Genomic DNA, 25928 nt, shown 5'->3' with positions numbered 1-25928 from the left:
AGGAGGAGGAGAAGAAGAAGAAGAAGAAGAAGAAGGAAAAGAAGAAGAAGAGGAAGAAGAAGAAGAGGAAGAAGAAGAAGAAGAAGAAGAAGAAGAAGAAGAAGAAGAAGAAGAAGAGGAGAACCCTAAAGCAACCAGAAGGACAGAAATAACTAAAGTTAGGGCAGAAATCAATAACATTGACAATAAGAAAACCATACATAAGATCAACGAAAGTAATGTTAGTTATTTGAAATAGTGAACAAAATCGACAAACCTTTTGCCAGACTCACAAAACAAAAACAGTTATCCAAAACCTTCCCAAGAATAAAAGTCCTGGACCAGATAGTTTTACAAATGCATTCTACAAATCCTTCATAGAAAAACTAATACCTCTACCTTTAAAAGTCTTCCAGAAGATTGAAGACACTGGAATACTCCCTTCCAGCTTCTATGAAGCCAACATCACTTTGATACCAAAAGCAGACAGGGACACAACCAAAAAAGAAAACTACAGACCAATATATCTGATGAACATAGATGCTAAAATATTGAATAAAATTCTAGCCAATGGGAAACAGCAGTATATTAAAAAGATTGCTCATCATGACCAAGTGGGGTTTATCCCAGGGATGCAAGATTGGTTGAATTCATGTAAATCAATCAACGTTATCCACCACATCAATAAAAGCAAGATCAAAAACCACATGGTCATAGCAATGATGCAGAGAAAGCCTTTGACAAAATACAACATCCCTTTATGATCAAAACACTACAAAAAATGGGAATAGATAGAAAATTCCTCAAGATAGTGGAATCTATATATAGCAAACCTACAGCCAGTTTTACAGTGAAAAACTGGAAGCATTTCCCATCAGATCAGGTACTAGACAGGGCTGCCCACTATCACCATTACTATTCAACATTGTGTTAGAAATTCTTGCCATAGCAATCAGGCAGGAGCAAGGAATTCAACGTATACAGATTGGAAGAGAAGAAGTCAAACTCTCCCTATTTGCATATGACATGATAGTATACATAGAAAAACCTAAGGAATAGAGCAAGAAGCTTTTGGAAGTCATCAGGCAGTACAGTAAGGTGTCAGGCTACAAAATTAACATTCAAAAGTCAGTGGCATTCCTCTATGCAAACACTAAGCTAGAAGAAATTGAAATCCAGAAGTCAATTCCTTTTACTATAGCAACAAAAACAATAAAATGTCTAGGAATAAACCTAATCATAGAAGTGAAAGTCTTGTATACTGAAAAATATGAGTCACTACTCAAGGAAATAGAAAAAGACACAAAGAAGTGGAAAGATATTCCATGTTCATGGGCTGGAAGAATTAACATCATCAAAATGAATATACTACTCAGAGACATATATAAAGTTAATGCTATCCCAATCAAGATCCTAACCACATTTTTTAGGAGAATAGAACAAATGCTACAAATGTTTATCTGGAACCAAAAAAGACCTAGAATTGTCCAAACAATCTTGAGAAGAAATAACAGAACTGGAGGCATCACACACCCAGATCTCAAATTGTATTATAGAGCCATTGTCATCAAAACTGCTTGGTACTGGAACATGAATCGACAAACTGACCAGTGCAATAGAATTGAGAGCCCAGAAGTAAGCCCCACACCTATGGACATCTAATCTTTGACAAAGGTGCCCAGACTATTAAATGCAGAAAGCAGAGTCTCTGCAACAAATGGTTCTGGAAAAAATGGGTTGAAACATGCAGAAGAATGAAACTGAACCACTATATTTCACCAAATACAAAAGTAAATTTCAAGTGGATCAAGGACTTGGATGTTAGACCACAAACTATCAGATACTTAGAGGAAAATATTAGTGGAACTCTTTTCCACATAAATTTTAAAGACATCTTCAATGAAATGCATCTAATTATAAAGAAAACTAAGGCAAGCATAAACCTATGGTACTACATCAAATTAAAAAGCTTCTGCACAGCCAAAGAAACCACTACTCAAACAAAGAGATCCCTCACAGAATAGGAGAAGATCTTTACATGCCATACATCAGACAAGAGGCTAATGACCAAAATATATAAAGAGCTTGCAAAACTCAACAACAAGAAAGCATATAACCCAATCCAAAAAGGGAGAGAGAACATGGACAGAATATTCACCACAGAAGAGATCCAAAAGGCTAAGAAACACATGAAAAAATGCTCCAAATCTTTCATTGTCAGATAAATGCAAATAAAGACAACAATGAGTGAGATACCACTTCACTACTGTGAGAATGTCATACATCAGAAAAGGTAACAGCAGCAAATGCTGGAGAGGTTGTGGGGTCAAAAGAACCCTCCTGCACTGCTGGTGGGTATGTAAATTGGTCCAACCTCTGTGGAGAACAGTCTGGAGAACTCTCAGAAGGCTAGAAATGGACCTGCCCTATGATCCTGCAATTACTCTTCTGGAGATATATCCTAAGGAACCCAACACACCCATCTAAAAAGATTTGTGTACACATATGTTCTTAGCAGCACAATTTGTAACAGCCTAAACCTGGAAGCAACCCAGGTGTCCAACAACAGATGAGTGGCTGAGCAAGTTGTGGTATAGATACACAACGGACTACTACTCAGCTTATTAAAAAAAATGGCGACTTCAACGTTTTCAGCTGATCCTGGATGGACCTTGAAAAATTCATGTTAAGTAAATAATTCATATACAGAAGGATGAATATGGGATGATCTCACTCTCAGGAAGAAGTTGATAAACAACATCAGAAGAGAAGACACAAGCAGAACCTGAAATGGAATTGGCGTATGGCACCGAAGTAAAAGACTCTGGGGTAGGTGGAAGGCAGATTACCTGTTCAAAAAGGATGACAGAGGACCTAGTGGGGGTTGTATTTTTATATGGAAAACTGGGAAATGTTATGCATGTACAAACTATTCTATTTACTACCCAATAAAAAAATTTAAAGAAAAAAGAAATGACTATTGACCTCATTGTTTCAGGCAAATGTGATAGTTTAAACTATTGATTTCTGCATATAAAATCTTGAAGAACTAAACAGAGGTTGAGAATAATGATTCTCTTTTACATTTACACAGAATGCACTGAAATGGTATGTTGAGAATTCATAAAGTTTGGTAGTCTATCATGTAGTCCTCATAAAATAATTCCTAATTGTACTTTGCATTGTCCATACTCCCTATCCCTAATTATTACTTTTAAAAAAAGTGAGTTATGAATTGACTCATACAATGAAATCAAGTAATTTCTTAAGATTCACAGTGTTGACTAGAACTTCACTTTAAATCTTTTAAAGGTAATATTGAATAGGTACCAGTAGGTTTATGTTTTATTTTTATTTAAAGTATTTAATATTAAACTTTAATTTCTACAGGACAATGTACTTAGATAAAAGGAAGTAATATTAATAAGGATTTTAAAAGGAGGAAAACATACAGCAGATACATTTGATAGTTGTCAAAGCTTTTAATATATTTTATTTTAAATCATCAAGCATGTATATTGATCACATATAAATGATCTCTAATTCAATTATATGAAGAAACATAACTTAAAGAGTCGCTTTCTCCTATTATATTCATCTAGCACTATTGTAGTTAATAGGTAGTATCACTTTTATTGAATCAATACATTCCTGTCATGATCCAATATAGATTCTTCATTTATACATGCCACAATAGTGTATAATGGAAACACTTGCTTTATTTGATAAAAATTGTTATCAGATACCTATATCTCTGTATTTTTTCTTCATTGTAATTTTCATTTCCTTCCTATTCTTATCAGACAATGTAATCTAATAATAGCAAAGTAAAATAATAATATTTTATTACATATATTTATAACAGATCCCTTTTCAGTTAATTTTTTTCTTTTGAATTGGAATTTGGGGGATAAAATAATCATGTTGAGAACATACTTTTTGATAGGGTTCATAAAATTATATTTTTGAATATTTGCTGGCTCTATAGTTTCTGCCCTTTTCACTTGGACCTTGCCATTTCAAAAAAAGTGACATCTACCTTTTGAGAAATATTGGAAAGATCTGGGAATACAATGATGTTGGAGTATCTCTACATATAGTCACTAGTTGATCATGATAAAACTATGTAACTTCTATCTTTAGATATCAATTCCAGTTCCATCAAAAAAATGACACAATATATTGAGTAGATATAATAGTGGTTAAAATTCTAGAAAAACTGGGAAATTCACTGTCTTATAAAGTCATCCATTTTTAAAGATTAAATGTTATTTTGTTTCATTTATTTACTTATTATACACAAAGACACACACACACTCACACACAGAGCACAGAGAGAGAGAGAGAGTGAGAGAGAGAATAAAAGAGAAGAGACAGAGTATATCGCAGAGCACCACTTAAGTCTGGGAAAAGATCATTATATGACTTGAACCTGTGTCCTCAGAGGTCCCAGGTGTGCAAGTTGGCTATCTCCCAGTTCCACTTCATTTTATTGTTCTTTCATTAAATAACATTTCATTCTTTAACAAATATGATGAATATTCTCTATATATCTATAACCCAGAAATTTTGATTTCCCACATTTTCTACTGAGCTGTAGTTACAAATAGAAACATCTTATTAAACCTCATATATCATCATGTTGGTTTATGTTGAACAATGGCTAATTCAAATGATCTTTTTTCAGAAACCAGAGGATCAAGGTATTAGGGGTAAAAACACCTAAGGTTTTAGAACTCTCCAGCCCTGCATCTAGATAGTGACACAACTGAATTTTTCAAACTGTTATTCATGGCACTTTGAAAGTCAAATTCTTAACTTGCCAGTTTTCACAGCAATAACTTTAAATATGAAGTAAATAGTATTTTTTTTCTCAGAAAAGAAAATCCTATGGATTTTTCTTTATCTTTGACTAAAGTTCTATAGGAGGATTCAAGGGATTGGTACAAATAGGCAGATTCTGAAGCATACAGAATGCATAGCTAGTTACTATGAGAGGCTGGAGTGTAAGACTAAAAATGGTAGTGAATATAAAGGGGATAGAAATGAACACTCAGACTCACTGCATTGATTTATTTTGCATGCTGTGTTTATTATTATAATATTTTGAACAGAAAAAAATACTGCACTTAAAACTGATAATGTATATAAATATGTAGATTCATTCTGTGGTACTTTACATGTTATTTAATGATAATTAATCAAGACAAATATTTGGAATTTGTAAAAAAAATTCAAATAATAATAGAAAGCATTGTCTAACTTTGAGCATTTTAAATATAAGAACTGTATCTTAACAGACAAGGTTTGCCTTTATTGCCTTCATATGACATCTGTGTTTGTTTGATGAAGTTGCCAAAACAAAATACTTCTCACTGAGAGGCTTAACCAGCAGAAAATTATTTTTTTATTGGGGCCTTAAAATGATTGACAAGATTGTAGGATATAGGGGTATAATTCCACACAATTCCCACCACCAGAGTTCCACATCCCATCTATTGGAAGCTTCCCTATTCGTTATCCCTCTGGGAGTATGGACCAAAGATCTTTATGGGGTGCAGAAGGTGGATGTCTCTGATTTTAATTTGCTCAGCAGAAGAAGTTGTATTAACAACAACTATATTCTTATCTTGCCTATAAAAGAAGATAAGGAACAAATATACTAAGGGACATATAAAGCTGTATAGTGAGTACAAATAAACTAGTAAAGTAAGTAATGCTTTCTAATATTCTGGGGAATTTTCTGTGACTGTGATTATTGTTACTGGGAAAGATTGTTTTATTAGACCATGGCATATGTAGAGCATCCAGATTAAATTAATACTTTAAAATGTACCATAATTTAGATGTTATATGGTTCAGACCAATAACATGAATCCATTCAGAGAAACAGTAGATAATGCATTAATAGTAATGGACTCAACTAGGGCAGAATAGAGCCTAGCAACAAACAACCATACCAATAACAGTTCCTTTGTAGCCATGTTCTTTTCATAAATTATCCCTCATGAACAAGGTGTATGTAGTAGGGGCAGGGAGTACAAGGGAGATGGAGGTCTAATTTTTTCTCTATATGATATACAATATGTTATCTCATATTTATTTTTTTAATTTAATTTTGATTTTCAAAAATTTAATTTTTGAAATGAAAAACAATAAATAAGTTTATTATTGCAAACTGAGCCACTTATTCCCCAGGGAAAATGAATCTCTGATCACCAAATACAAAGAGCAAATAATAATAATAATAATCACAAAACACAAATGTATGATAGAAAGAATTGTTAATGCTACATTGAAAGAATATGATTCCTGCCTGGTGGAAAGAGGCATGTGTTGTTTCTTCTATTTTAAACTAGTAAGCTACTTCTCTGACTCTCTAGGGTTTAGTTAACAAAAACAAATTATATTATGAAATCTGAAAACATAGTTTTTTCCTACAATACCTACTGCTTAGGACTATTATGAATATCCATTGTAAGAATATTCATGAAGTGAGAGTCGGGCGGTAGCGCAGTGGGTTAAGCGCACATGGCGTGAAGTGCAAGGACTGGAGTAAGGATCCTGGTTCGAGCCCCCGGCTCCCCACCTGCAGGGGAGTCGCTTCACAGGCGGTGAAGCAGGTCTGCAGGTGTCTGTCTTTCTTTCCTCCTCTCTGTCTTCCCCTCCTCTCTCCATTTCTCTCTGTCCTATCCAACAATGACATCAACAGCAGCAGCAATAATAACTACAACAACAGTAAAATTAAAAAAGCAACAAAAGGGAAAATAAATAAATAAATATAAAAAAGAATATTCATGAAGCCCTGTGAAAATTTCAATAAAATTAAAATGGAGTGGGGTTTTTTTGGCCTTTATTTATTTATTGAATAGAGACAGCCAGAAATTGGGAGAGAAGGGGGTGATAGAGAAGGAGAGAAACAGGGAGACACTTAAAACACTCCACTACTCACAAAGCTTTTCCCCTATAGGTGGTGATTGGGGAATCGAACCTGTATCCTTGTGCATGGTAACATGTGTGCTCAACCAGATGTACTGCCACTTACTATGTTGCTTTTATTAACTTCTGAAACTCCTATAGTTATCATTTCAGTAGAAATTATCCAAAATTTCACCTGTGCATGTATTTTCTCTCATGCATTCTTCAATCTTGACTATTTTTGTTTACTAATACTTCCACAAATCACATTGCCTGTAATATTCATGGTGCATTCTGATGTAAACTGTTTATTTCCAAAGGAATGTCTTAAATGATTTTATTTCTGATTTTCACTCATATTTTTCAGAAGTATCAGTGAACTTAGCAAGTTTATAAATTATAGCCAAAATTTTCTATTCCTGTGCTCTTTGTAAATTGTAGACAACTTGCAAATATAAGCTCTAATGAAGACCTGTGATAATAAATAATATCCCATGGAAAATGATAATTCCCCATAAAATATGCATGCCATAATCTATAGAACTTATGACAATGTTATACTATAGTAATGAGATTTTGCAGTTGTAATTATGTTTAAGGCATAAAGAGAAGGATATTATTACAGATGAGACAAGAAGACTTATTTTAACCACACAAATCTATAAAAGTAGGAGCAGAGGAAGAAGAGTTCAAAAATACAACTGAAAAACAGTATCAAATGCAAGTATGAAAGGGATTTGACTCATTACATACTGGAATGGACAGTGGAAGAGGCTGCAGAGAGGGGGCCAGGTGGTGGCACACTGAGTTAAGTACACATGGGTCAAAGCATAAGGACCTGCTCAAGGATCCTGGTTCTAACCCCTGGCTCCCCAGCTGTAGGAGGATCACTTCACAAGTGGTGAAGCAGGTCTGAAGGTGTATTATCTTTCTCTCTCCCTCTCTATCTTCCTCTCCCATCTCAATTTCTCTTATTGAAATAATGTCACAGAAGCAGGAGATTCGTAGTGCAGGCACCCAGCCCCAGCAATAATCACAGAGGCAAAATAATAATAATAACAATAATAAAATAAGAGGCTGAGTAGATATAAAATTAGAGTGTCTTCTTAAAGCTGGAAATAAACCACCACCAAACAATAAGAAACACAATATAGCAGTACAGTAGCTTAATTCTTCCAACATCTTGCATGATCCAAAAAACAAATCTATAGGAAAAAAATTGAAAATTTCTAACACTATTTCAGTCCAATTAGATTATGTATTACTTTTGCATTCTTGTTTGTAATGAATTACCACACAGTCAGTAGTTGAAAAAAAAATATCACACTGGTCATACAAGATTGAAAACAATGTTGACAGGTCCTATTCCTTTTTGTTTGTAAATTGGTTTTTGTTACTGATTTTAAATGTTTATTTTTTTATAGAGACAGGGAGAAATTGAGAGTGAAATGGGAGGGAGAGAGAGAAGAATGGATAGAGAGAGAGAGAGAAAGGGAGAGAGAATAATGCTGCAGGACTCTTTCACTTATTGTAAAGTTTTCCTCCTGTAGTTGGGGACTGGGGTTTTGAAACATGGTCCTCACACTCTGCAATATGTGCGCTCAACCACGTGTACCACTACCTGGACGTGCCATGTTTCTTTTTGAGGATGTAAAGGAGAATAAATTTCTTGCAATCAATGAAGAAATATCCCCATATTATACAGGACACAGTCTGTGTAAACTCATGACTCCTCCATCTTCAAAGTAAGCAATAGTAACTTATGTGACATCTGACTGACCCCCCTCTTCTACTTTTAAGGAATCACACAATCAGATGAGTTCCTTTGCGGCAACTCTCTCAAGAAAGGTAGACTGGTACTAGACTTTAACCTATGAAACTACTATATATATTTCAATGTATAAACATATATTGAATGTATATTGCATATAATTATTATATATGTACATGTGGACATGTTTGTATGTAAATTAGAAAGTTTTTGAGAAATTCAACATGAGGCCAATTTAAATTCTACTAGATGTTTTTACTAACCCCCTATGGTGACATAAAAAGTGAGCTGATTTGCTATGCCATTAACACTTTCTTTTTTCTTTTTTTTTAATATTTATTTTATTTATTTATTCCCTTTGTTGCCCTTGTTGTTTTATTGTTGTAGTTATTATTGTTAGTGTCATTGTTGGATAGGACAGAGAGAAATGGAGAGAGGAGGGGAAGACAGAGAGGAGGAGAGAAAGATAGATACCTGCAGACCTGCTTCACCACCTGTGAAGCGACTCCCCTGCAGGTGGGGAGCCGGGGCTTGAACCGGGATCCTTATGTCGGTCCTTGTGCTTTGCGCCACCTGCGCTTAACCCGCTGTGCTACAGCCCAACTCCCGCCATTAACACTTTCTAAGTGACTCCTATTTTTATTTTTTATTTTAATTGAATATCATGTTAAGATGGTTGAGAAAGGTGCCAATTCTTCAATAATAATAGCCTCTAACCATGCAAACAATACTTATCTAAACATACCTTCTGTTATGCCTAAACTGGTATATCCTTATAACACCTAATATTTCTCCTTTTTTCTACTTTATGTATTTTATTAGTGATTTAATAAGGATTACCAAGACTTTATGATAAGAGGGGTACAATTCCATATTATTCCCACCACCAGAGTTCTGTATCCCATCCCCTCCATTGGAAGGTTTCCTATTTTCCGATTTGTCCCTTTGGGAGTATTGACTAAAATTATTTATGGGATGCTGAAGGTGGAAGGTCTGGCTTCTGTAACTGCTTCTCTGCTGAGCATGGTCATAGGCAGGTTAGTCCATATCCCCAGCCAGTTCCTATCTTTCTCTCATGGGGTAGGTCTCTGGGGAGGTGATATTCCAGGACACATTGGTGAGGTCATCTGCCCAGGGAAGTCATGATGGCACCATGGTAGCATCTACAACTTAGCATATTTCTCCTTTTTTAAAGTTTTTTTTTTTTTAACTCCTGTGATGTCTCACACAATATCACAAGTACTTCCTTTGATTAATCTACTTAACCCTTTCAACAATCATAGGAGGAAAGTTCTGTTATCATCCTAATACATCACAGATGAGTATGCTATTTGCCAAATACTTTGCATAACTAGCATGGTTATTTGGTTCAAAGTATTTGGTTCAGATGCATGGTACTAATAAAAAATGACTCTGAGACCTTAACAGAATATTTCCTCTAGGAAAGTCATAATAAATCAGGTAACTTATAAGTGAGAGTTTTGGGAAATGATTGAATTAAACAACTTGCAGCCATTGCCATATAATCTGAGTATATACTTTAAGAGATATATGACAACATATGAGAATATATATTCAGAGTGTGCATATTAGTAAATGGGACAGAGGGGCTTTTAGAGAATTTCAGGAACTACTTAGTAAACTTGATAGTGCACAGTAACTAATAGGTTTATATATTGAGATTAAAAAGTCTAGTCAAAGCTAACTCTACTAAGGTTTCTGGCCTGGGCATCTCAGTGAAGATAAAAAAAAAGTTACTGAGACATGCAAATGTGGTAAGGAAAAAAAGACTGTTTTTGGTATGTTGATTTAGAGATGCATGTGGAGACATCCATGTAGAGCTGTCCAGTTGAATAAATACATATAAGCTTAAAAATGTGGATATGTACTAAACAGGTGTATTAAGTACTTGTCAACATATAGAGTAGTAAAATACAGATGAATGAACAAAAGCCCCCCAAATAATATTCTGAATGAAGGAAAAGGTCATAGGACAGAAATAATTTTGAGAGATGAGATATACAGTGCTTTGAAAAGGGAGGGGGGCTCTCATATATATATGGCTGAGAGATGAGATGAAATTTCTAAAAAGGTAACACCCTAAAAAGAAGTAATACTTAGTCTGTCAAATGATTTTTCTGAAACAGTACTCAGTAGGATATATCACTTTAATATATGATATAAAACTGGACAAATGCCTTAATAAATCACAATGTCAAATCTAGACTTCTTTAGTGGTCAATATATAACTCTTTCTGGCCACTTCACACCAGATATCAATATCAGAGACATATAATTAAACATAACAATAACATATATTTTCAGTTTAGTTTTCTCTTTGAAGAATTTGATAATAGTACCGTCACTGAAAACTATATTTTCTCACTTCTCACATCTTTTTGAGAAAGGTCTTCCTATTCTTGGAAAAAGACTGCCCCAAAAGAAGACTATTTACATTACAGACAGTACTCTTTCTTTAAATTTGAATTTAATTCTTGTTAGTCTTTATAATCTTAAAAAGAATCTTTGATAACTGTCTAGAGTCTGTTCTTACCACTGCTATCATCTCTCACTGTAGGATGCCAGCAAAGATAATTTTTTTGTGAAAATTATTTCTCTTATTTATGACTGAGAAAGAGAAATGCCAATGTCTTTGAATCCAACTCTTTAATTTATATTCTCTGTGCTCTAGCTTTATAGGACATTATTAATTCATCATCATTGTGTTTTTCATAGACTCAATAGGTAACAGATAATTTATACTTTGAGATTATGCTGCAGTTATGGATAAAACATAGACATATTATAAACTGTTGTTATCTTTGTGGAGAATGGTAAAGCTTACAACAGAGGTTTCCATATCAAAATATATTTATATCTTACCAACTTTTATGATCCTGACGTAAAGAGAAAAAATATTACACGATGCTTTTACCACTCATTTAGATAAAAAAAAAAAAACTGTAGCCAATTTAAATATCCCTCATAAACTTTGTAAAGTCTTGGCTTTCTTGATGATCTTTACATCTTTAGCTTTCTGTACCCCTTCAGCTTTGGTCTTTCTACTCTATTCAGAGGCATGAGTTGAATTACTTTTTTTTTTCTTGTGATCAGGACTATCTTGCCTAGCTATTTTTTATTTGTTATCAGTAGTGGTTTACAGATTATAAAGTTCTATACCAGTACTCTCCCAATGATAATCACCACAATTCTCACAAAGTCTTAGAGACAGTTTGTTTTATTTACTTATTTTTTTAAATTTTTCTTTTTATTAGCTTTTATTTATTGAATAGAGACAGCCAGAAATTGAGGGGCAGGAGGTGATAGGGAGAGAGAAACACCTGCAGCATAGCTTCACCACTTGCAAAGCTTTCCCCCTGCAGTTGGGGGCCAGGGGGCTCAAACCTGGGTCCTTGCGCATTGTAACATGTGCAATTAACCAGGTGCGTCACCAACTGACCCCTTATTTACTTGTTTTTCCTGAAAGTTCATCTATTTCAGTTCTCTAGATTCCACATGAGTGAAACCATCGAGCAGTATTTCACTGAAACGTTCTTCTTTGCATTTTAGTATACTATGTCCAACTTCCCTCTCCTTTTGAGAGGAGTGATGGAAAAAGGACACCCAGCCAAGTGTTAAAGATAAAATTGATTTCCTTGCTCCCCAAAATAAGATGAAACTTACTATGAGAGAAAAACAGAGAATAACAAAGACCAAAGAAGCAGCCAAGCAAATTATAGATAGTATATTTCCTGACATAAAACCCTGGGAATGCAACTCTAATTTCAAATCTTGAATTAAGCTGGGTAAGATAAGTCTATAAACTAAACTAAATAAATAATTGAATAAAAGATAAATTCAGGATGGAGTCAGATCTATTTGTGCAAGAGAGAGGGGGAGAGGGAGAGGGAGAGGGAGGGAGGGAGGGAAAGAGAGAGAGAGAGATAGGGAGAGAGAAAGGAAGCAGGTTTTATAAGAATTGATGCATAATGATTAGAAGTAAAAGCATGCCACCAAGTTACAGATGCTATTGTGATACCAACCTGACTTCCCCGGACAGAGGATCTCACTGACATACCCTGGACCCCACCTCTCCTGAACCCTGCTCCACTAGTGAAAGATAAGGACAGGCTGGGAGTATGAATCAACCTGCCAAAGCCCATGTTCAATGGCAAAGCAATTACAGAAGCCAGACCTTCCACCTTCTGCACCCCATAATGAACCTGGGTCCATACTACCAGAGGGATAAAGAATAGGAAAGTTTTCAGAGGAAATGGTATGCAGAAGTCTGGTGGTGGGGACTTTGTGGAATTGTACATCTTTTATCCTGTGGTTTTATCAATATTTTTTATTGTATAAATAAATTAAATGAAAGAAAAAGAAGTAAAAGCATGACTCAAAGTATGAGGGATCTTGTAGAAGGGAGTGGTTAGCTACTATACATGTTAAGTTTCATAGGTCCTAAGTGTCTTTGTATACATAGTCATGTATTAAATAATAGAGAATCTCAGAGATATTATTCATCCATTGTCTCTGAGGTTACTGAGTTATTCAACATGTTAAAATTTACTGGTTATTTAATTAGTTGTAAATAAGGATACTGTTTCATCGTGGGATTAGAAAAAGATTTTTTACATGATTATGTAGATTTTATGATAGCTGGCATTGAGTGGCATAGTGATCCAAAAGTCGTTAAGTTTTGAACACTATAATTTCTCTTTTTTAAATTATACTTTTCGATTCCCAATGAGCATATATGTCTGTCCTTTAAACTTCATTGATTGCATTTCTTCAGTGTTTAAATAGCAAAGTGATAATGTGTATATTTTACACACATTCTTAATAATTATATAGTAATTGATTATTCAGATGTTATAACATGTGCTTATGAAAAACATACAATTCTTGTTAACCTCATGTCTTGATATTTTGATTACACAATATAAATATTCACGTAAAACTTCAACATTAAAATAATCTAGAACAAAATAAATGTTTTTTTAAGTAAAACTGTACATCTTTTGAATTGTGAAGGGAGGTATATTTCCTTTCACTTATGATCATCTGGTTATTCCTGTCCAATCAGGTCATTTAATTTAATTGTTATAGTTTAACTATTTTTTCCATACTTTAATTTTTATTTACTATCACTATTACTTTATAACTCAAGTTATACTTTAACATTTCTTTAGATGTGAATAATAATTTTTTCTCTTTAGATTTCACTATCTATTATGGACACATTTATGTCTAGACCATCTTTACTATAAGGATGAAAGTAAAAGAAAATAAAGGAATAATAGAAAAATCAACATTTTATTAGTGTATTTGGGTCAGATGAGGGAAGACACTGACATCAGGAAATTATTATGAAATCTGATTTATAGAATATGAAGTCTGTGTGGTCCAGGAGGTGGCACAGTGAGAAAGCTTTGGACTGTCAAGCATGAGGTCCTGAGTTTGATCCCTGGAAGCACGTTTGCCAGAGTGATGTCTGGATCTTTCTCTCTGCTCCTATTTTTCGCATTAATAAATAAATAAAATCTTTTTTAAAAAAAGAATATAAAGTCTAAAGACAGTTGATGCTTTTGTAAGCTTACCTCTATATGAGAAGAACATTAAAAATATCATTTCAGAATTATAACTCTTTACACAATGTGTGATCAGTCAGATAAATGGAGTTTTTATCATCTACATTCTAAATGCTTCAGGTTTCAATGAAAAAGTCATAGTTATCTGGAGAGTCACAGCTTACATTGGTCTACACAAGGCAACACACAGGAATAAAGTTAATTGGCATAGATTTTGTATTTGGAGCAACATACTATACTTAATTTGTCGTATTCCTATAAAATTTAATCTTAGTAATTTTCTAAGTTCCACATTGTCATAACAGTTTGGTCAGGGGTGTAAAATGACAACAAAAATAAGTTTAACTTTTCAATTCAGATAATTATTTCATTTTTTAAATCTCTGGTATATATGGAAATATTATGTTTCTAAACCATTATAAAAAGTACAGCTTCCTTTCCTAAATCCACATAGACACATTCTACCTCTGATACCTTCCTAAATCTGATTGCTACATGTGGGATGAATTTCAAACAAATTTCATTATTTCGCAAGGGAACATTTAAAGTAACTCAACACATGTAGTTCAAGATTTGCATGCCTGTGGCATTATATTTACTAGAGTAGTGTTTTATCTCTTTCTGTCTCATGTGAACTCTTTATCTCATAGGAAATAAATAAAATAAATCCTTAAAAATAAGAGTAACCTTTGACTCGTTAGTTTAGGAATATTCTTTCATTTGTAATTGTGCCTTTATATTTTTAATCTACTGATAATTTTAATTATGGACATTGTTTACCCTAGCATATTAAAAAGTCAAGATGAGTCATCTTGCTTTCACAACTACTTAACTATTAACTTGAGAGTCACATATTTTTTATACCATTGAAGTTTGTTGAGTTGAAATTATACTTTCCTTAGAAAGATCAATGAATCTGGAAGTTCAAATATGGTAGTGGTTTAAATTAGCAAATCACCTAGATTGAAACTTTGTGAATATAATATTTCCCAAAAAGAAAAGCAACATTTTGTTAGGTTAAATGCCAACTTGCCAGTTTACCACTGTATAAAAGTCAATAAATATCAAGCCACATTAGTGAATTTCATCTACACTGCTAGGAGGTTGTTGAACTCAATTACAGAAACGTGCAGAACTATATTTGATGTGTGAAGAGGTTAAGAGACCACAATCAATTAAAAAGAACACATGTATATCCTGTTCTGGGAAAATAGTTGTTATAGTATCCCTTGTTCAGTTTCTGCTTTTTTTCTATGACTTTTCCTCTGAACATAGAGGAACAAAGAGTTTAATAATTCCCCAGTTTAGTTTGGAATGGTTTTGTCATCAAGAGCTAGGAGAAAGACATGAGATTTTATTTTACTTAAATGAAGCCTCAGGCAGCTACAGTTTAACATGTTTTTTTTTTTTTTTTGTAGCCAAACCATTTGAAAATGGACAATATTTGGACATTTATGGAATTACAAGGGACCAGGCTGGAGAATATGAATGCAGTGCAGAAAATGATGTGTCATTCCCAGACGTGAAAAAAGTGAAAATTGTTGTAAACTGTAAGTCCTGTCATCTTTTATCAATATAAATTACAACAAAAGATAAAACACTTAGAAATACTGTATGAGGTTTGTATTGTTTTATCTTTTAAGCCAATGTAACTTCAAAAAATACAAAAGACATGAAAATCAGCTCTTAAAGTTTGTGGCTTATTTATGAAGACTACCTATTGATGACGAAAACTGCATATTTAGGATTATCATAATATCAATTGTCCAAGTAATGCCATAAACATTAACTTTGATTTAAAAAACATAAATGTTTATATCATCCTGTTCCCTGGCATTCTAAAACACTGTATTCATCTCTGTACACCACTGTAGATATAAGGTGTTTCTTCAGCTTCATGGGTTCCTCACAAAGTGCATTCTGATGAAATGTACATGTAACACTACCAAACCTGATGATAATGGAGTGTGGTATGTTTTGTACTTGAAGACAAGAGTTGTTACTGTGATTACCAGGGCTATCTCAGTCAGCCCTTAAGAAAAGATAAAGTTAATAAAAAAGACAAGGCTAGGTGGAATCCTGATGCAAGTGATTCAGCTTTAGTCACAGTCTCAGGGTTTATATATGTTTAATGATCAATGACGTACATTGTTAGTGACTGCAGCATGCGTTTTGTTCTCGGTATTCACTGGGTACATCTTAGGTACATTATATCATAAATTTCCATTGACTGGTGGACGGATAAATTCCTATTGTCTACTGACCCAGCCAGAGAATAGACCCTGCTGCTTATTGTCTACTGACCCAGCTAGAGAATATGCCCTGCATGCCCCACGGAGGCTGTGCATGACTTAGAGCCCTACTACTGAGTCACTGTCCTCCTTCAGCTTTAGCTGAGGTCTTGACTCAAGAACCTGGGCCAGTACATGTGATGTATCTCTTGTTTGGTAATTTGACCCTATTTAATTTTGAAAATGCTGAGAACATGAAAAAACTGCCCATGAAAATCACTGCTAGGAAATTATTCTGGGATGGCAGAACAGCTCAGTTTTATAGTGTTCTTTGCTATATGTGCAACCCAGGTTTGAGCACAGTCCCCACTGCTTTACAGGAAGCTTCAGTGCTGTGTTCTCCTTCACTCTTATTTTCTCTGCTTAGGAAATTAAAATATTAAGAGATGCCTTCAAAACTAACAATTCCATGATGTAAGGCATTTTATCATTAGCACTATATATTTACTTTATACATTATGATGTTAGCAGTAACTGAAATAGTCTCTGAAAAAGTGACTCGTAATATTTTTTTTCTCAAAAAAAGTCTTCAGACTACCTAAATGATTCAAATAACATCTTTTTATATTAATATCATTTTCTAAAAGTATTCACAAGTTATAGTTTTACTTTTGTAATTCCACTTACATATCTTTATTGCATATGGAGTTCTTACTGATAGATACAGAGTATTGTAACATAGATCAAAAGAAATCAATACAAAAATAATAAGCAAAAAAATTTCTTTTAATATTGATATACCTTTTGGTTTCATAGACCAGGAAATAATTATCAAATTCCTGGTTAGCTGGGCATATTCCAGAGAACATCAATCTCATTAACTATTGACAATGACTCATGATCATTTCGGCAGCACATATATACTAGACAATGACTGATCTATATATTTGGAGTTGTGTTATCTCTGTGAGATGGGAGAAAATGTGAATAATGCCACTTCAGTAGGCAATTTCTGGATATATATATATATATATATATATATATATATATATATATGTTTTTTTTGTATAATGTTCTGATAATTAACCTTAGCAGATTCACCCAAGAAGTCCATTAAAACTGGAGGATTGCTGGGCCTCCTAGTACTTTTATTGATATAAATGGGTGCACATCCTGTAAATAAGCATTTGTAAGTGCCTATTTAGTGTGAGAACTACTTTTTCAGAGGACAATAGCTCATCCCTCTCAAACTGAAATAAGAGGCAGTAATCAAGTAAAAATTCTTAACCATGTTATCACTAACAAAAATTATCTGGTTCTACTGATTTTATTGTTGGAGAGTTATGCAGAGAAGTGGAAAACAGGGCATACTGAAAAAGAAATAGTTTTATCATTGATCTTTAAGAAATTAAAAGATGAAGGGCCGGGTGGTGGCATACCTACTTGAGCTCACATGTTACAATGCACAGGTGCCCAGATATGGTCCCCACCTGGAGGGGAAAAGTTTTGCAAGTGGTGAAGAAATGCTTCACCTTTTCCTCTCCCTCTCTATCTCCCCCTTCCCTTTCTGTTCCTGGCTGTCACTATCCAATAAATAAATATTTTAAAAAGAACAAAAAAATTAAAAGGTAATTCCAAGTTGTTCAATAAGCCTAGCCCCTAGCCTTCCAGTGCTTCATTCACTGTTGTACCCCTAGAACAACAGTGTCTCTAAAATATAGTCTCCAGTGACCTGGGGGTTGGTGCAATGATACAGGTGAAGAATTTCAGGCATGACATCCACAATTAAATCTCTGACACTACAGATATTTGAGAAATAAATCATATATGTAATGCTGTCTTCAATAGGGATCTGATTGAAAACCTAGTAACTCTATGGATTTTCATGGGCCCATGCTTCCTGTGAACCTGTATTTCCTTAGTAATCATACTTTCTACTTTATCCTATCAATCACTCTAACTTTAACTCACTGGCATTTATTATTTGATTGTATTACTGCTTTTTTTTCTCTTCATCTGAACAAGTGTTATCTTAAACTGAGTTTGTTCAACTAGGGAGTCAGAAAGTTGTGACATATATGCCCAACAATTTGGTGATAATCGAAGAATTTGGGTAAAGGAAAGCATTCACATATATAGCAGGAAGACAAACTCAGGAACAAGATGTCAATAGTTGTGAAGAATCTGACACAGTTCATGGAAACTGGCAGAATGAACAGAGACAAAGGTCAGTTTATCACTCAGTATCAGCAGTAGCCAGAGAATTGCCATTTCAAGCCTCAGTTATTGAAGGGTGTTTATATGATGAGAGCCAAGTGACACCTACACACAGAGCGGATTTATGTCATAGCTAATATTCCCTGAACTTAACGAACTTGATTTTTTTTTTTACAATAACAGCCACAAAACTGTCCTTTACCACAGAGGGAGAAATTATCTTTGTTATAATGGACTTTAAACAAATCTACCCTTTGTCCTTAGGGAAAACTACTTCTGTCATCAATAATTGCTTACTACACAAACTCCTTGAAAAACAGTCAGGAACAAAACCTGTCAGTACTTCTGCTTGAGAGTTTTACAGAAACATAATAGCCCTTGGAGAATTTTCCCCCAAGACAGAATGGAGGGATGAAAGGCTGAAATAGATCCTACAACAATTCCATTGGGTAAAAACAGGCTTCAGGGGCTTTTGTGTGGTGTTAAATACTTAAGGATAAATAGAAAGGAACTTTGTTAATCAACTTTAACTCAAGAAGAAAAACAGAAATGAAAAAGGAAAAATAAAGTGGTGCCTATTATTATTATTTTTATTATTATTATTTTATTTACCCCAGCACTACCCAACTGTGATTTATGGCTGTACCAGATTTTGAAGCTGGAAGCTCTGGTGTCTCAGGAATGAAGGACATGCCTTTAAATCAAAACACTAACTACTCTTTTCAAATAAATAATTTCACTTATAGTTCAGTGATAAATAAAAATATTTCTGACAGCATTCTATTTCTATAAATCACATTTTTAAAATGGGTTAGTGGACTTTCAAGTGATTTTAAACAACTATTTTTGTCTATAGATCCTTTCCAAATTATACTTTTGATAGAATATTTTCCCCTAATGTATCAAGACTTACACTTTATATTGATTGATCAATTTATTCACATTTATAGAATCAAATTTTATGTAAAGGATGAAGTTTATCTAGCAAAGACCTAAATTCTGCCATACTTTGAAATAGTATGTTACACATATGGCATTGATGTCTAAGCCATATGAGTGTGTAAATGTGAGTATGTATATATATTACTCTTTATAAGGCAGTCTGGAAAGTGTTAATCTGGAGAATTTGATCCTTTAAAAGTGAAAATTGGGAGTCGGGGCGGTAACGCAGCAGGCTAAGTGCAGGTGACGCATGCAAAGCGCAAGGACCATAGTAAGGATCCCGGTTCCAGCCACTGGCTCCCCACCTACAGGGGAGTCGCTTCACAGGCGGTGAAGCAGGTCTGCAGGTGTCTATCTTTCTCTCCCCACCTTTATCTTCCTCTCCTCTCTCCATTTCTCTCTGTCCTACCTAAAAAAATAAAAAATGAAATAAAAAAGTAAAAATTGAGTGCTGTCTACATATTTTACTGAGATGCTTTCCTAAAGCAAGTTAGCCAAAACCCACCCATCAAAATTTGTAGTTTGTTAAAACTCAAAATTTGGCACAGTGGTCCAGCACACAGCAACACAACCCCTGATAATCTTAAAATTGGTTCTAAAGAGAGAACTAAAACAGGTTCATGACTGCTCTTTGCTTCATTGTTATTAGTCAATATTGATAATATATATAGAATTGTAGTAGCTCAGGGCTAGGTGTGGCACATCTGATTGAGCACACATTACAATGCACAAGGACCCAGGTTCATACCCCTGGTCCCCACCTGCAGAGGAAAAGCTTCACAAATGGTGAAGCAGGGCTACAGATGTCCCTCTGTCTCTCTCTCCCTCTCTACCTCCCTTTACCTTCTGGATTTCGGCTGTCTCTATTCAATAAATAAGAATAATTAAGAGCAAAAATTTAACAGAACTGTAGTAGCTGTGTAAATTATAATTTGAAAAGAAATGTTGCCTTTTTCAAGGGGTTAAAGATGATATATAATAGATTTTCAACAGCCCTGGTATCTTTGGTTATGTAATGAGTTTGAGACCTTTAGGTTCTCTGTATGTTAAGAAATATTTAGTGATTTATTACACACATAACTTGTCTGTCACATTAAGTACAAATAACAACATATTTATCAAAGCTTTTTACTTGAAATAATTTTCATGGATTTCTATTTGACTTTACTAAATAGCTGTGTGGTAAAATAACTGATCAAAATGATTTATTTCATATATATATCGGACTAGTTGGATGATTGAATGTCAGTTTGTTTTGAGTTATTTGTAAGAAGTCTTACTACATAGGACAAAATTTGTAGACCATTCTATGCTGGGGTCAGGAAATAGCTCACTACATATTGGAGGGAGTTGAAACTTACTGGAAGGGAGACCCTGGCTGGATTTAAGCAATGACACCACATGGAATACCAAGGACAATGCTGAAGGAGCTCCAGGGATGGTTGAGCTCTGCTTCACTTTCTTTTCTCTTTCTCTGTTTCATTTTTCCTACTTCACCTCTTTCTAAATAAAAAGCATGAAAAATTGGAGCTGAGATTCCACTTAGAATCATTATTCATGAAAATGATCTTTGTTAATTATTGGGCATCACAAATTTCAAAAACATTCCCAGTTAGAGGGAATTAGTAGGTGATTTTCCTCTTTGTAGTTATTGACATTTTCTTTTGTTATATTTCTTGTGTTATGCATTTGCCTAAGCATAATATATATATGCATATACATATAATGTCCTTATATGAATGTATATATGCATGCATACGTAAGTATATATATATATATACTATTTTTTAAAACTTTAAAGCAAATAAAAAACAATGTAAAGCAACTGTGGCAATTATTATAACCAGATTTGAGTAAACACAACTTATTCACACACAAACCAAGAGAAAAATTATGTAGAATTGCTGACCAGCTTAGCCAAAAAGAACTAGTAGATAGGAAGTTAGTCAGAATCTGTAGTTCTATTTTTGTTTCTTTTCTTTTTTGCATTTGGGTTCCATTTTTAGTAGTATGGTATGTCTTATTTTTGTCGTTGTTAGTTAAAAAAGAAAACTTTAATACCAAAAATACATGAATTCAACTGAATTGAGAAAAGAAATGAATGAATTTATGTGTGAAATAACTATATATTAATCCTTAGAAATTAAGTTTCATAAATTAATTTGTATTATGAATCTATAAAATAATAATATTGTACAGAGTATTTCAGCCAATTTATTGAGAATTCTGACTCATACTCCCAAGGACAAGGACTCCTAGAAGCAAAATTTGCAAATTAATTAATCTCAGGTTACTAAGAATTAAAAAATAATATTTTAAATTAAAAAGGAAAAAAGAAAGGGGAGGCCATTAACTAGACAGACAATGGTTATTGAGAGCTACATTCAGAATCTAGAAAATTTAGAAGGTGTCTTAGATTGTTCAAGTAATGTAAATCAATTTAAAGAGGAAAAAGGCCAGGTTTTACAAAACATGAAAGACTAGATTTGGCTGTTCAGAATAGACCCTTTTATAAAAAAGGAGTAGTATTCTTTGATATAAGAACAGAAGCTGTGTTAGCTCCCCTAATTGTATCCATTATCCTAGCTAAGAGTAACTATTTGGAAATATTTATCTTATGCTAGAAAATACTTACCTAATATTCCGTTCTATAATATTCTGAGTTTTGAAAGTTTGAGAAACCATTCTACTTCTCTGAATCATTTAATATTTAATTTTGTAAATTGAGGGCAACAATACATAAATCTCAGAATTTGGGAAAAGATAAAATGAAACAATGCATATGCCATTCTGCTTGTAGTATCTGGCTGACTATAAGCAACTGGGAAAAATATTTCTGAAATGTAAGCCTATTGTTTAAATGATTTTACTTTCCTGTGTAATGATGAATTTTTGTCACTTAGTTATGTACTTGATCAATAGAGATACCACTTCAAAATACTCATCTAATGAATTATTGAGAAGATTAGCATTTTCCAAATGAATCATTCCAATAGGCAGACCAAGGAAGAGATACTAGATTTATTCCACATTTGTTTTCTCCCAGGACAATACATTGTAATTTTTTATTAAATAATTCCCCAATGTCTTTCTTTCTTTCTTTCTTTCTTTCTATTTCTTCCTTCCTTCCTTCCTTCCTTCCTTCCTTCCTTCCTTCCTTTCTTTCTTTCTTTTTTAAAATTGTTCAAGTAGATGCAGTGAAGATAACCTGATATTAACGCACTGCTTTTCCCATACTAATTCCATTTTTTACAGACAAAAAAAGTTGAAATTCAAGAAATTAAATCATTTAATAATTTCTCTGATTTTCAAGGGCAAAATAGATACAAAGTCACTGGCTACTCAGAAATTGTATTCAACCACATCAAGGTGAAGAGAGATCCACTGAGATTGACACCCACTGTACTGAAGGACACTTTAGTGCTGTAGTGCCTTCCTCTCTGTCTCTCCATCTCGGTCTCTGTCTTACTAGCTGTAAAATATTTGCCTGATGCAGTGAAGCCCCAGTGATGATAGAGAGAAACAGGGGAAGCGGGTGTTTAGATATTGTTTTAAGTTTTACTGATGTTAGTCAGATTTATGACTATTTCATTTAGTATCAAAATTGATTTTTACAAACACACGTATGTAGACACACACACACACTTAGATATCCTTTTATTTCCAATAAAATAGAGTTGAATAATCCTCCCTATGGTCACATTGTAAAGATATTTTTGGGTGTGCTGTGAACTAAGTTTTTAATTTAATTTTTTTTTTAAATTTTTTAAAAATATTTATTTAATTTATTTATTCCCTTTTGTTGCCCTTGTTGTTTTATTGTTGTAGTTATTATTGTTGTTGTCGTTGTTGGATAGGACAGAGAGAAATGGAGAAAGGAGGGGAAGACAGAGAGGAGGAGAGAAAGATAGACACCTGCAGACCTGCTTCACCGCCTGTGAAGCGACTCCCCTGCAGGTGGGGAGCGGGGCTTCCAACGGGGATCCTTATGCCGGTCCTTGTGCTTTGCGCCACCTGCGCTTAACCCGCTGCGCTACAGCCCGACTCCCCTAAGTTTTTATTCAATAAATCACAGACACATTGTGCATTATTTTTCATCTGATACATATTCATATATGTAAATATGCTCTTTATCTTCCAGTATAACTAGCTCTAAATATGGGGGATAGAATGTACCAATTATTATAACTTAGTACAGTTGTATTAAAACCTGCAATGAGGGCCGGCTGGGAGAAGTAGGAGGAGGAGGCTTCTAGGAAAATGACCAGTTTTCTTAAGTTATTCATAAAGTTTTCTGCAGAACCCTGTATAAGTTAGGCAGAACTTCCATATTTAAGACTAGAGAAAACACAGATGACAAGTATATATAACTCCATATAAAGTCAAAATTCAAGCATTCCAAGTGGGAATGGAGCAAAGTCACTATTGCCGGACCAGAAAAAATATTTGATTTCATAGTTATCAGCTTTGCTTTTATTTATGATTCCATATTGTGCTCCATCTTCACCTTTCATTTATGTTGTTTATTATCTGTTTATTATTTGAGCATTTCTCCCATATTTTATTATTTCCTTATAACTTAAGGAACACATATTTGGAATAACTGGAGCTATAAAATACATATCATTATCTTCTAACTTTAGAACTAATATCATCTTTAAGTAGTGATGAAACACTTCAATGAATCTATTACTTATTCAATGAACATATTACTTATTTCTTACCATGTAACTATCAAGATCCAAGGGCCTAGGCTTGGTTTTCAATCTCATCATATTGCAAAGGAGAAAGAAAAAGAAATATGGCTATAAAATTATGCATCCCAAGTACCTTGACAAGCATCATAAAGTATTTTCAGTACTATCACCATGCACAACCTAGGGGTAAGTGATACAGCAAGTTTCTAAGAGTGCTGTCTATGATGAAGTCTAAAGAAGGAAATTGAATTTTACAATTATTTTAAAAGAAAGCCAAACAAAAAAGGTCTTCCAGACAGAAGCAGTAGCATTTGGTTAGCCCCATAAGAGTCAGAGAACTAGATTCTGCTTGGCCTGATGACTACAATAAACTGAAATAGACCAAACAAAGAAATAGGAAGAAGCTGGTGGACATTTCAGAGGAAGGTAGGACTTGATTAGATGAGATTTCATAAATTTGCATAGGCAGCATAGATCCAGAGCTTCATAATGATGGGAGAAAAAATAATGTTGAGGTGATAGAACTGTTCAGAGATATGTCTGTATATTATGGAAGTATATTTAAATATTTTCACAGGCTGTATCTTGGATACAGTAATATCACTTGGAAGATTTCTGATTTGTCCTGGCAAGGGCAAAGGAAAGTACTATACATCTTGAGAACAGAATTTTCTGCTGAAAGAGCTATGAGAGCTAGGACATTTGAAGGAAAATCCCTACAGATACTGAATACAGAATATTAGAAACAAATGGATAATCACCCAAGAAAATGTATTATTCAATAAAGCATTTCTTCTCAATGTATAACATAACATGTAAGAGATACACCTTTTCTTCTCACCTTGGAACTCTCCTGGTTTAAGGAGCTCAAAGTTAATTCAGTGGTTTATATAATCCTTCAGTTGAAGTAAAACTATGTTTTTAAAAATGTAGTTAAGAAATACATGATTTCTTCTTCTGAGGGAGACATAATTGGTCCTTTGTTTTAAATCTTAGACATACACTTCAATTAATGACTACTGTGCCAAGCCTATTTTTATTTAATGAGTCTGCTACCCAATTTAATGTATTCTCAGCAATATATTCTCTCATACTTTTATCTAGACTTTGATAGGAGTTTTTGTGTTAAGGGTTTCTGTGAGATCTTTCACCTTTTTGTTCATGGAAAACCAGAGTGCATCTTCAGTAACCAAATAAGCAAAATTTTTATCAGTTTTTTTTCCCCACTTTTTTTTCCTTTCTAAGAACAGCAAAAAAAATAATCATTTTTTTCTTGTAGTACATGAGCAAATTTTCTGGAAGATGAAAGCCTGTGTTTACTTCATGCATGTTCTTTATAATTTGTTATTGAACACTTCAGGAAGAAAAGTATAAAGAAAGTAATTGGTAGGGACTAGGCAGTGGCACATCATTAAGTGCACACATTACAGTGCACAAGGAAATGTTCAAGCCCCTGGCCCTTGTGAGATAGCTTCTTAAATTGTGAAGCAGGACTGCAGGCATCTGTCGATCTCCCTCTCCATCTCCCCTCCCCATTCACTTTCTCTCGGTCTCTATCTATCCAAAGATGAATAAAATATTT

The 25928-nt window shown here is 33.9% G+C and overlaps 1 protein-coding gene across 1 annotated transcript in view; it reads left to right on the top strand.

The window, feature by feature from the left end:
* The window catches only part of NEGR1 (neuronal growth regulator 1), a 938974-nt gene that overhangs the window by 575831 nt on the left and 337215 nt on the right, over nucleotides 1-25928 (top strand). The window contains exon 4 of the mRNA XM_007530478.3: nucleotides 15678-15809. Coding sequence (XP_007530540.1) covers nucleotides 15678-15809 — 132 coding nt within the window. The remainder of the gene's footprint in view (nucleotides 1-15677; nucleotides 15810-25928) is intronic.

This window comes from Erinaceus europaeus, chromosome 11 (assembly GCF_950295315.1).
Source record: "Erinaceus europaeus chromosome 11, mEriEur2.1, whole genome shotgun sequence".
Taxonomy (NCBI): domain Eukaryota; kingdom Metazoa; phylum Chordata; class Mammalia; order Eulipotyphla; family Erinaceidae; genus Erinaceus; species Erinaceus europaeus.
This window is presented reverse-complemented; position numbering and strand designations above follow the sequence as displayed.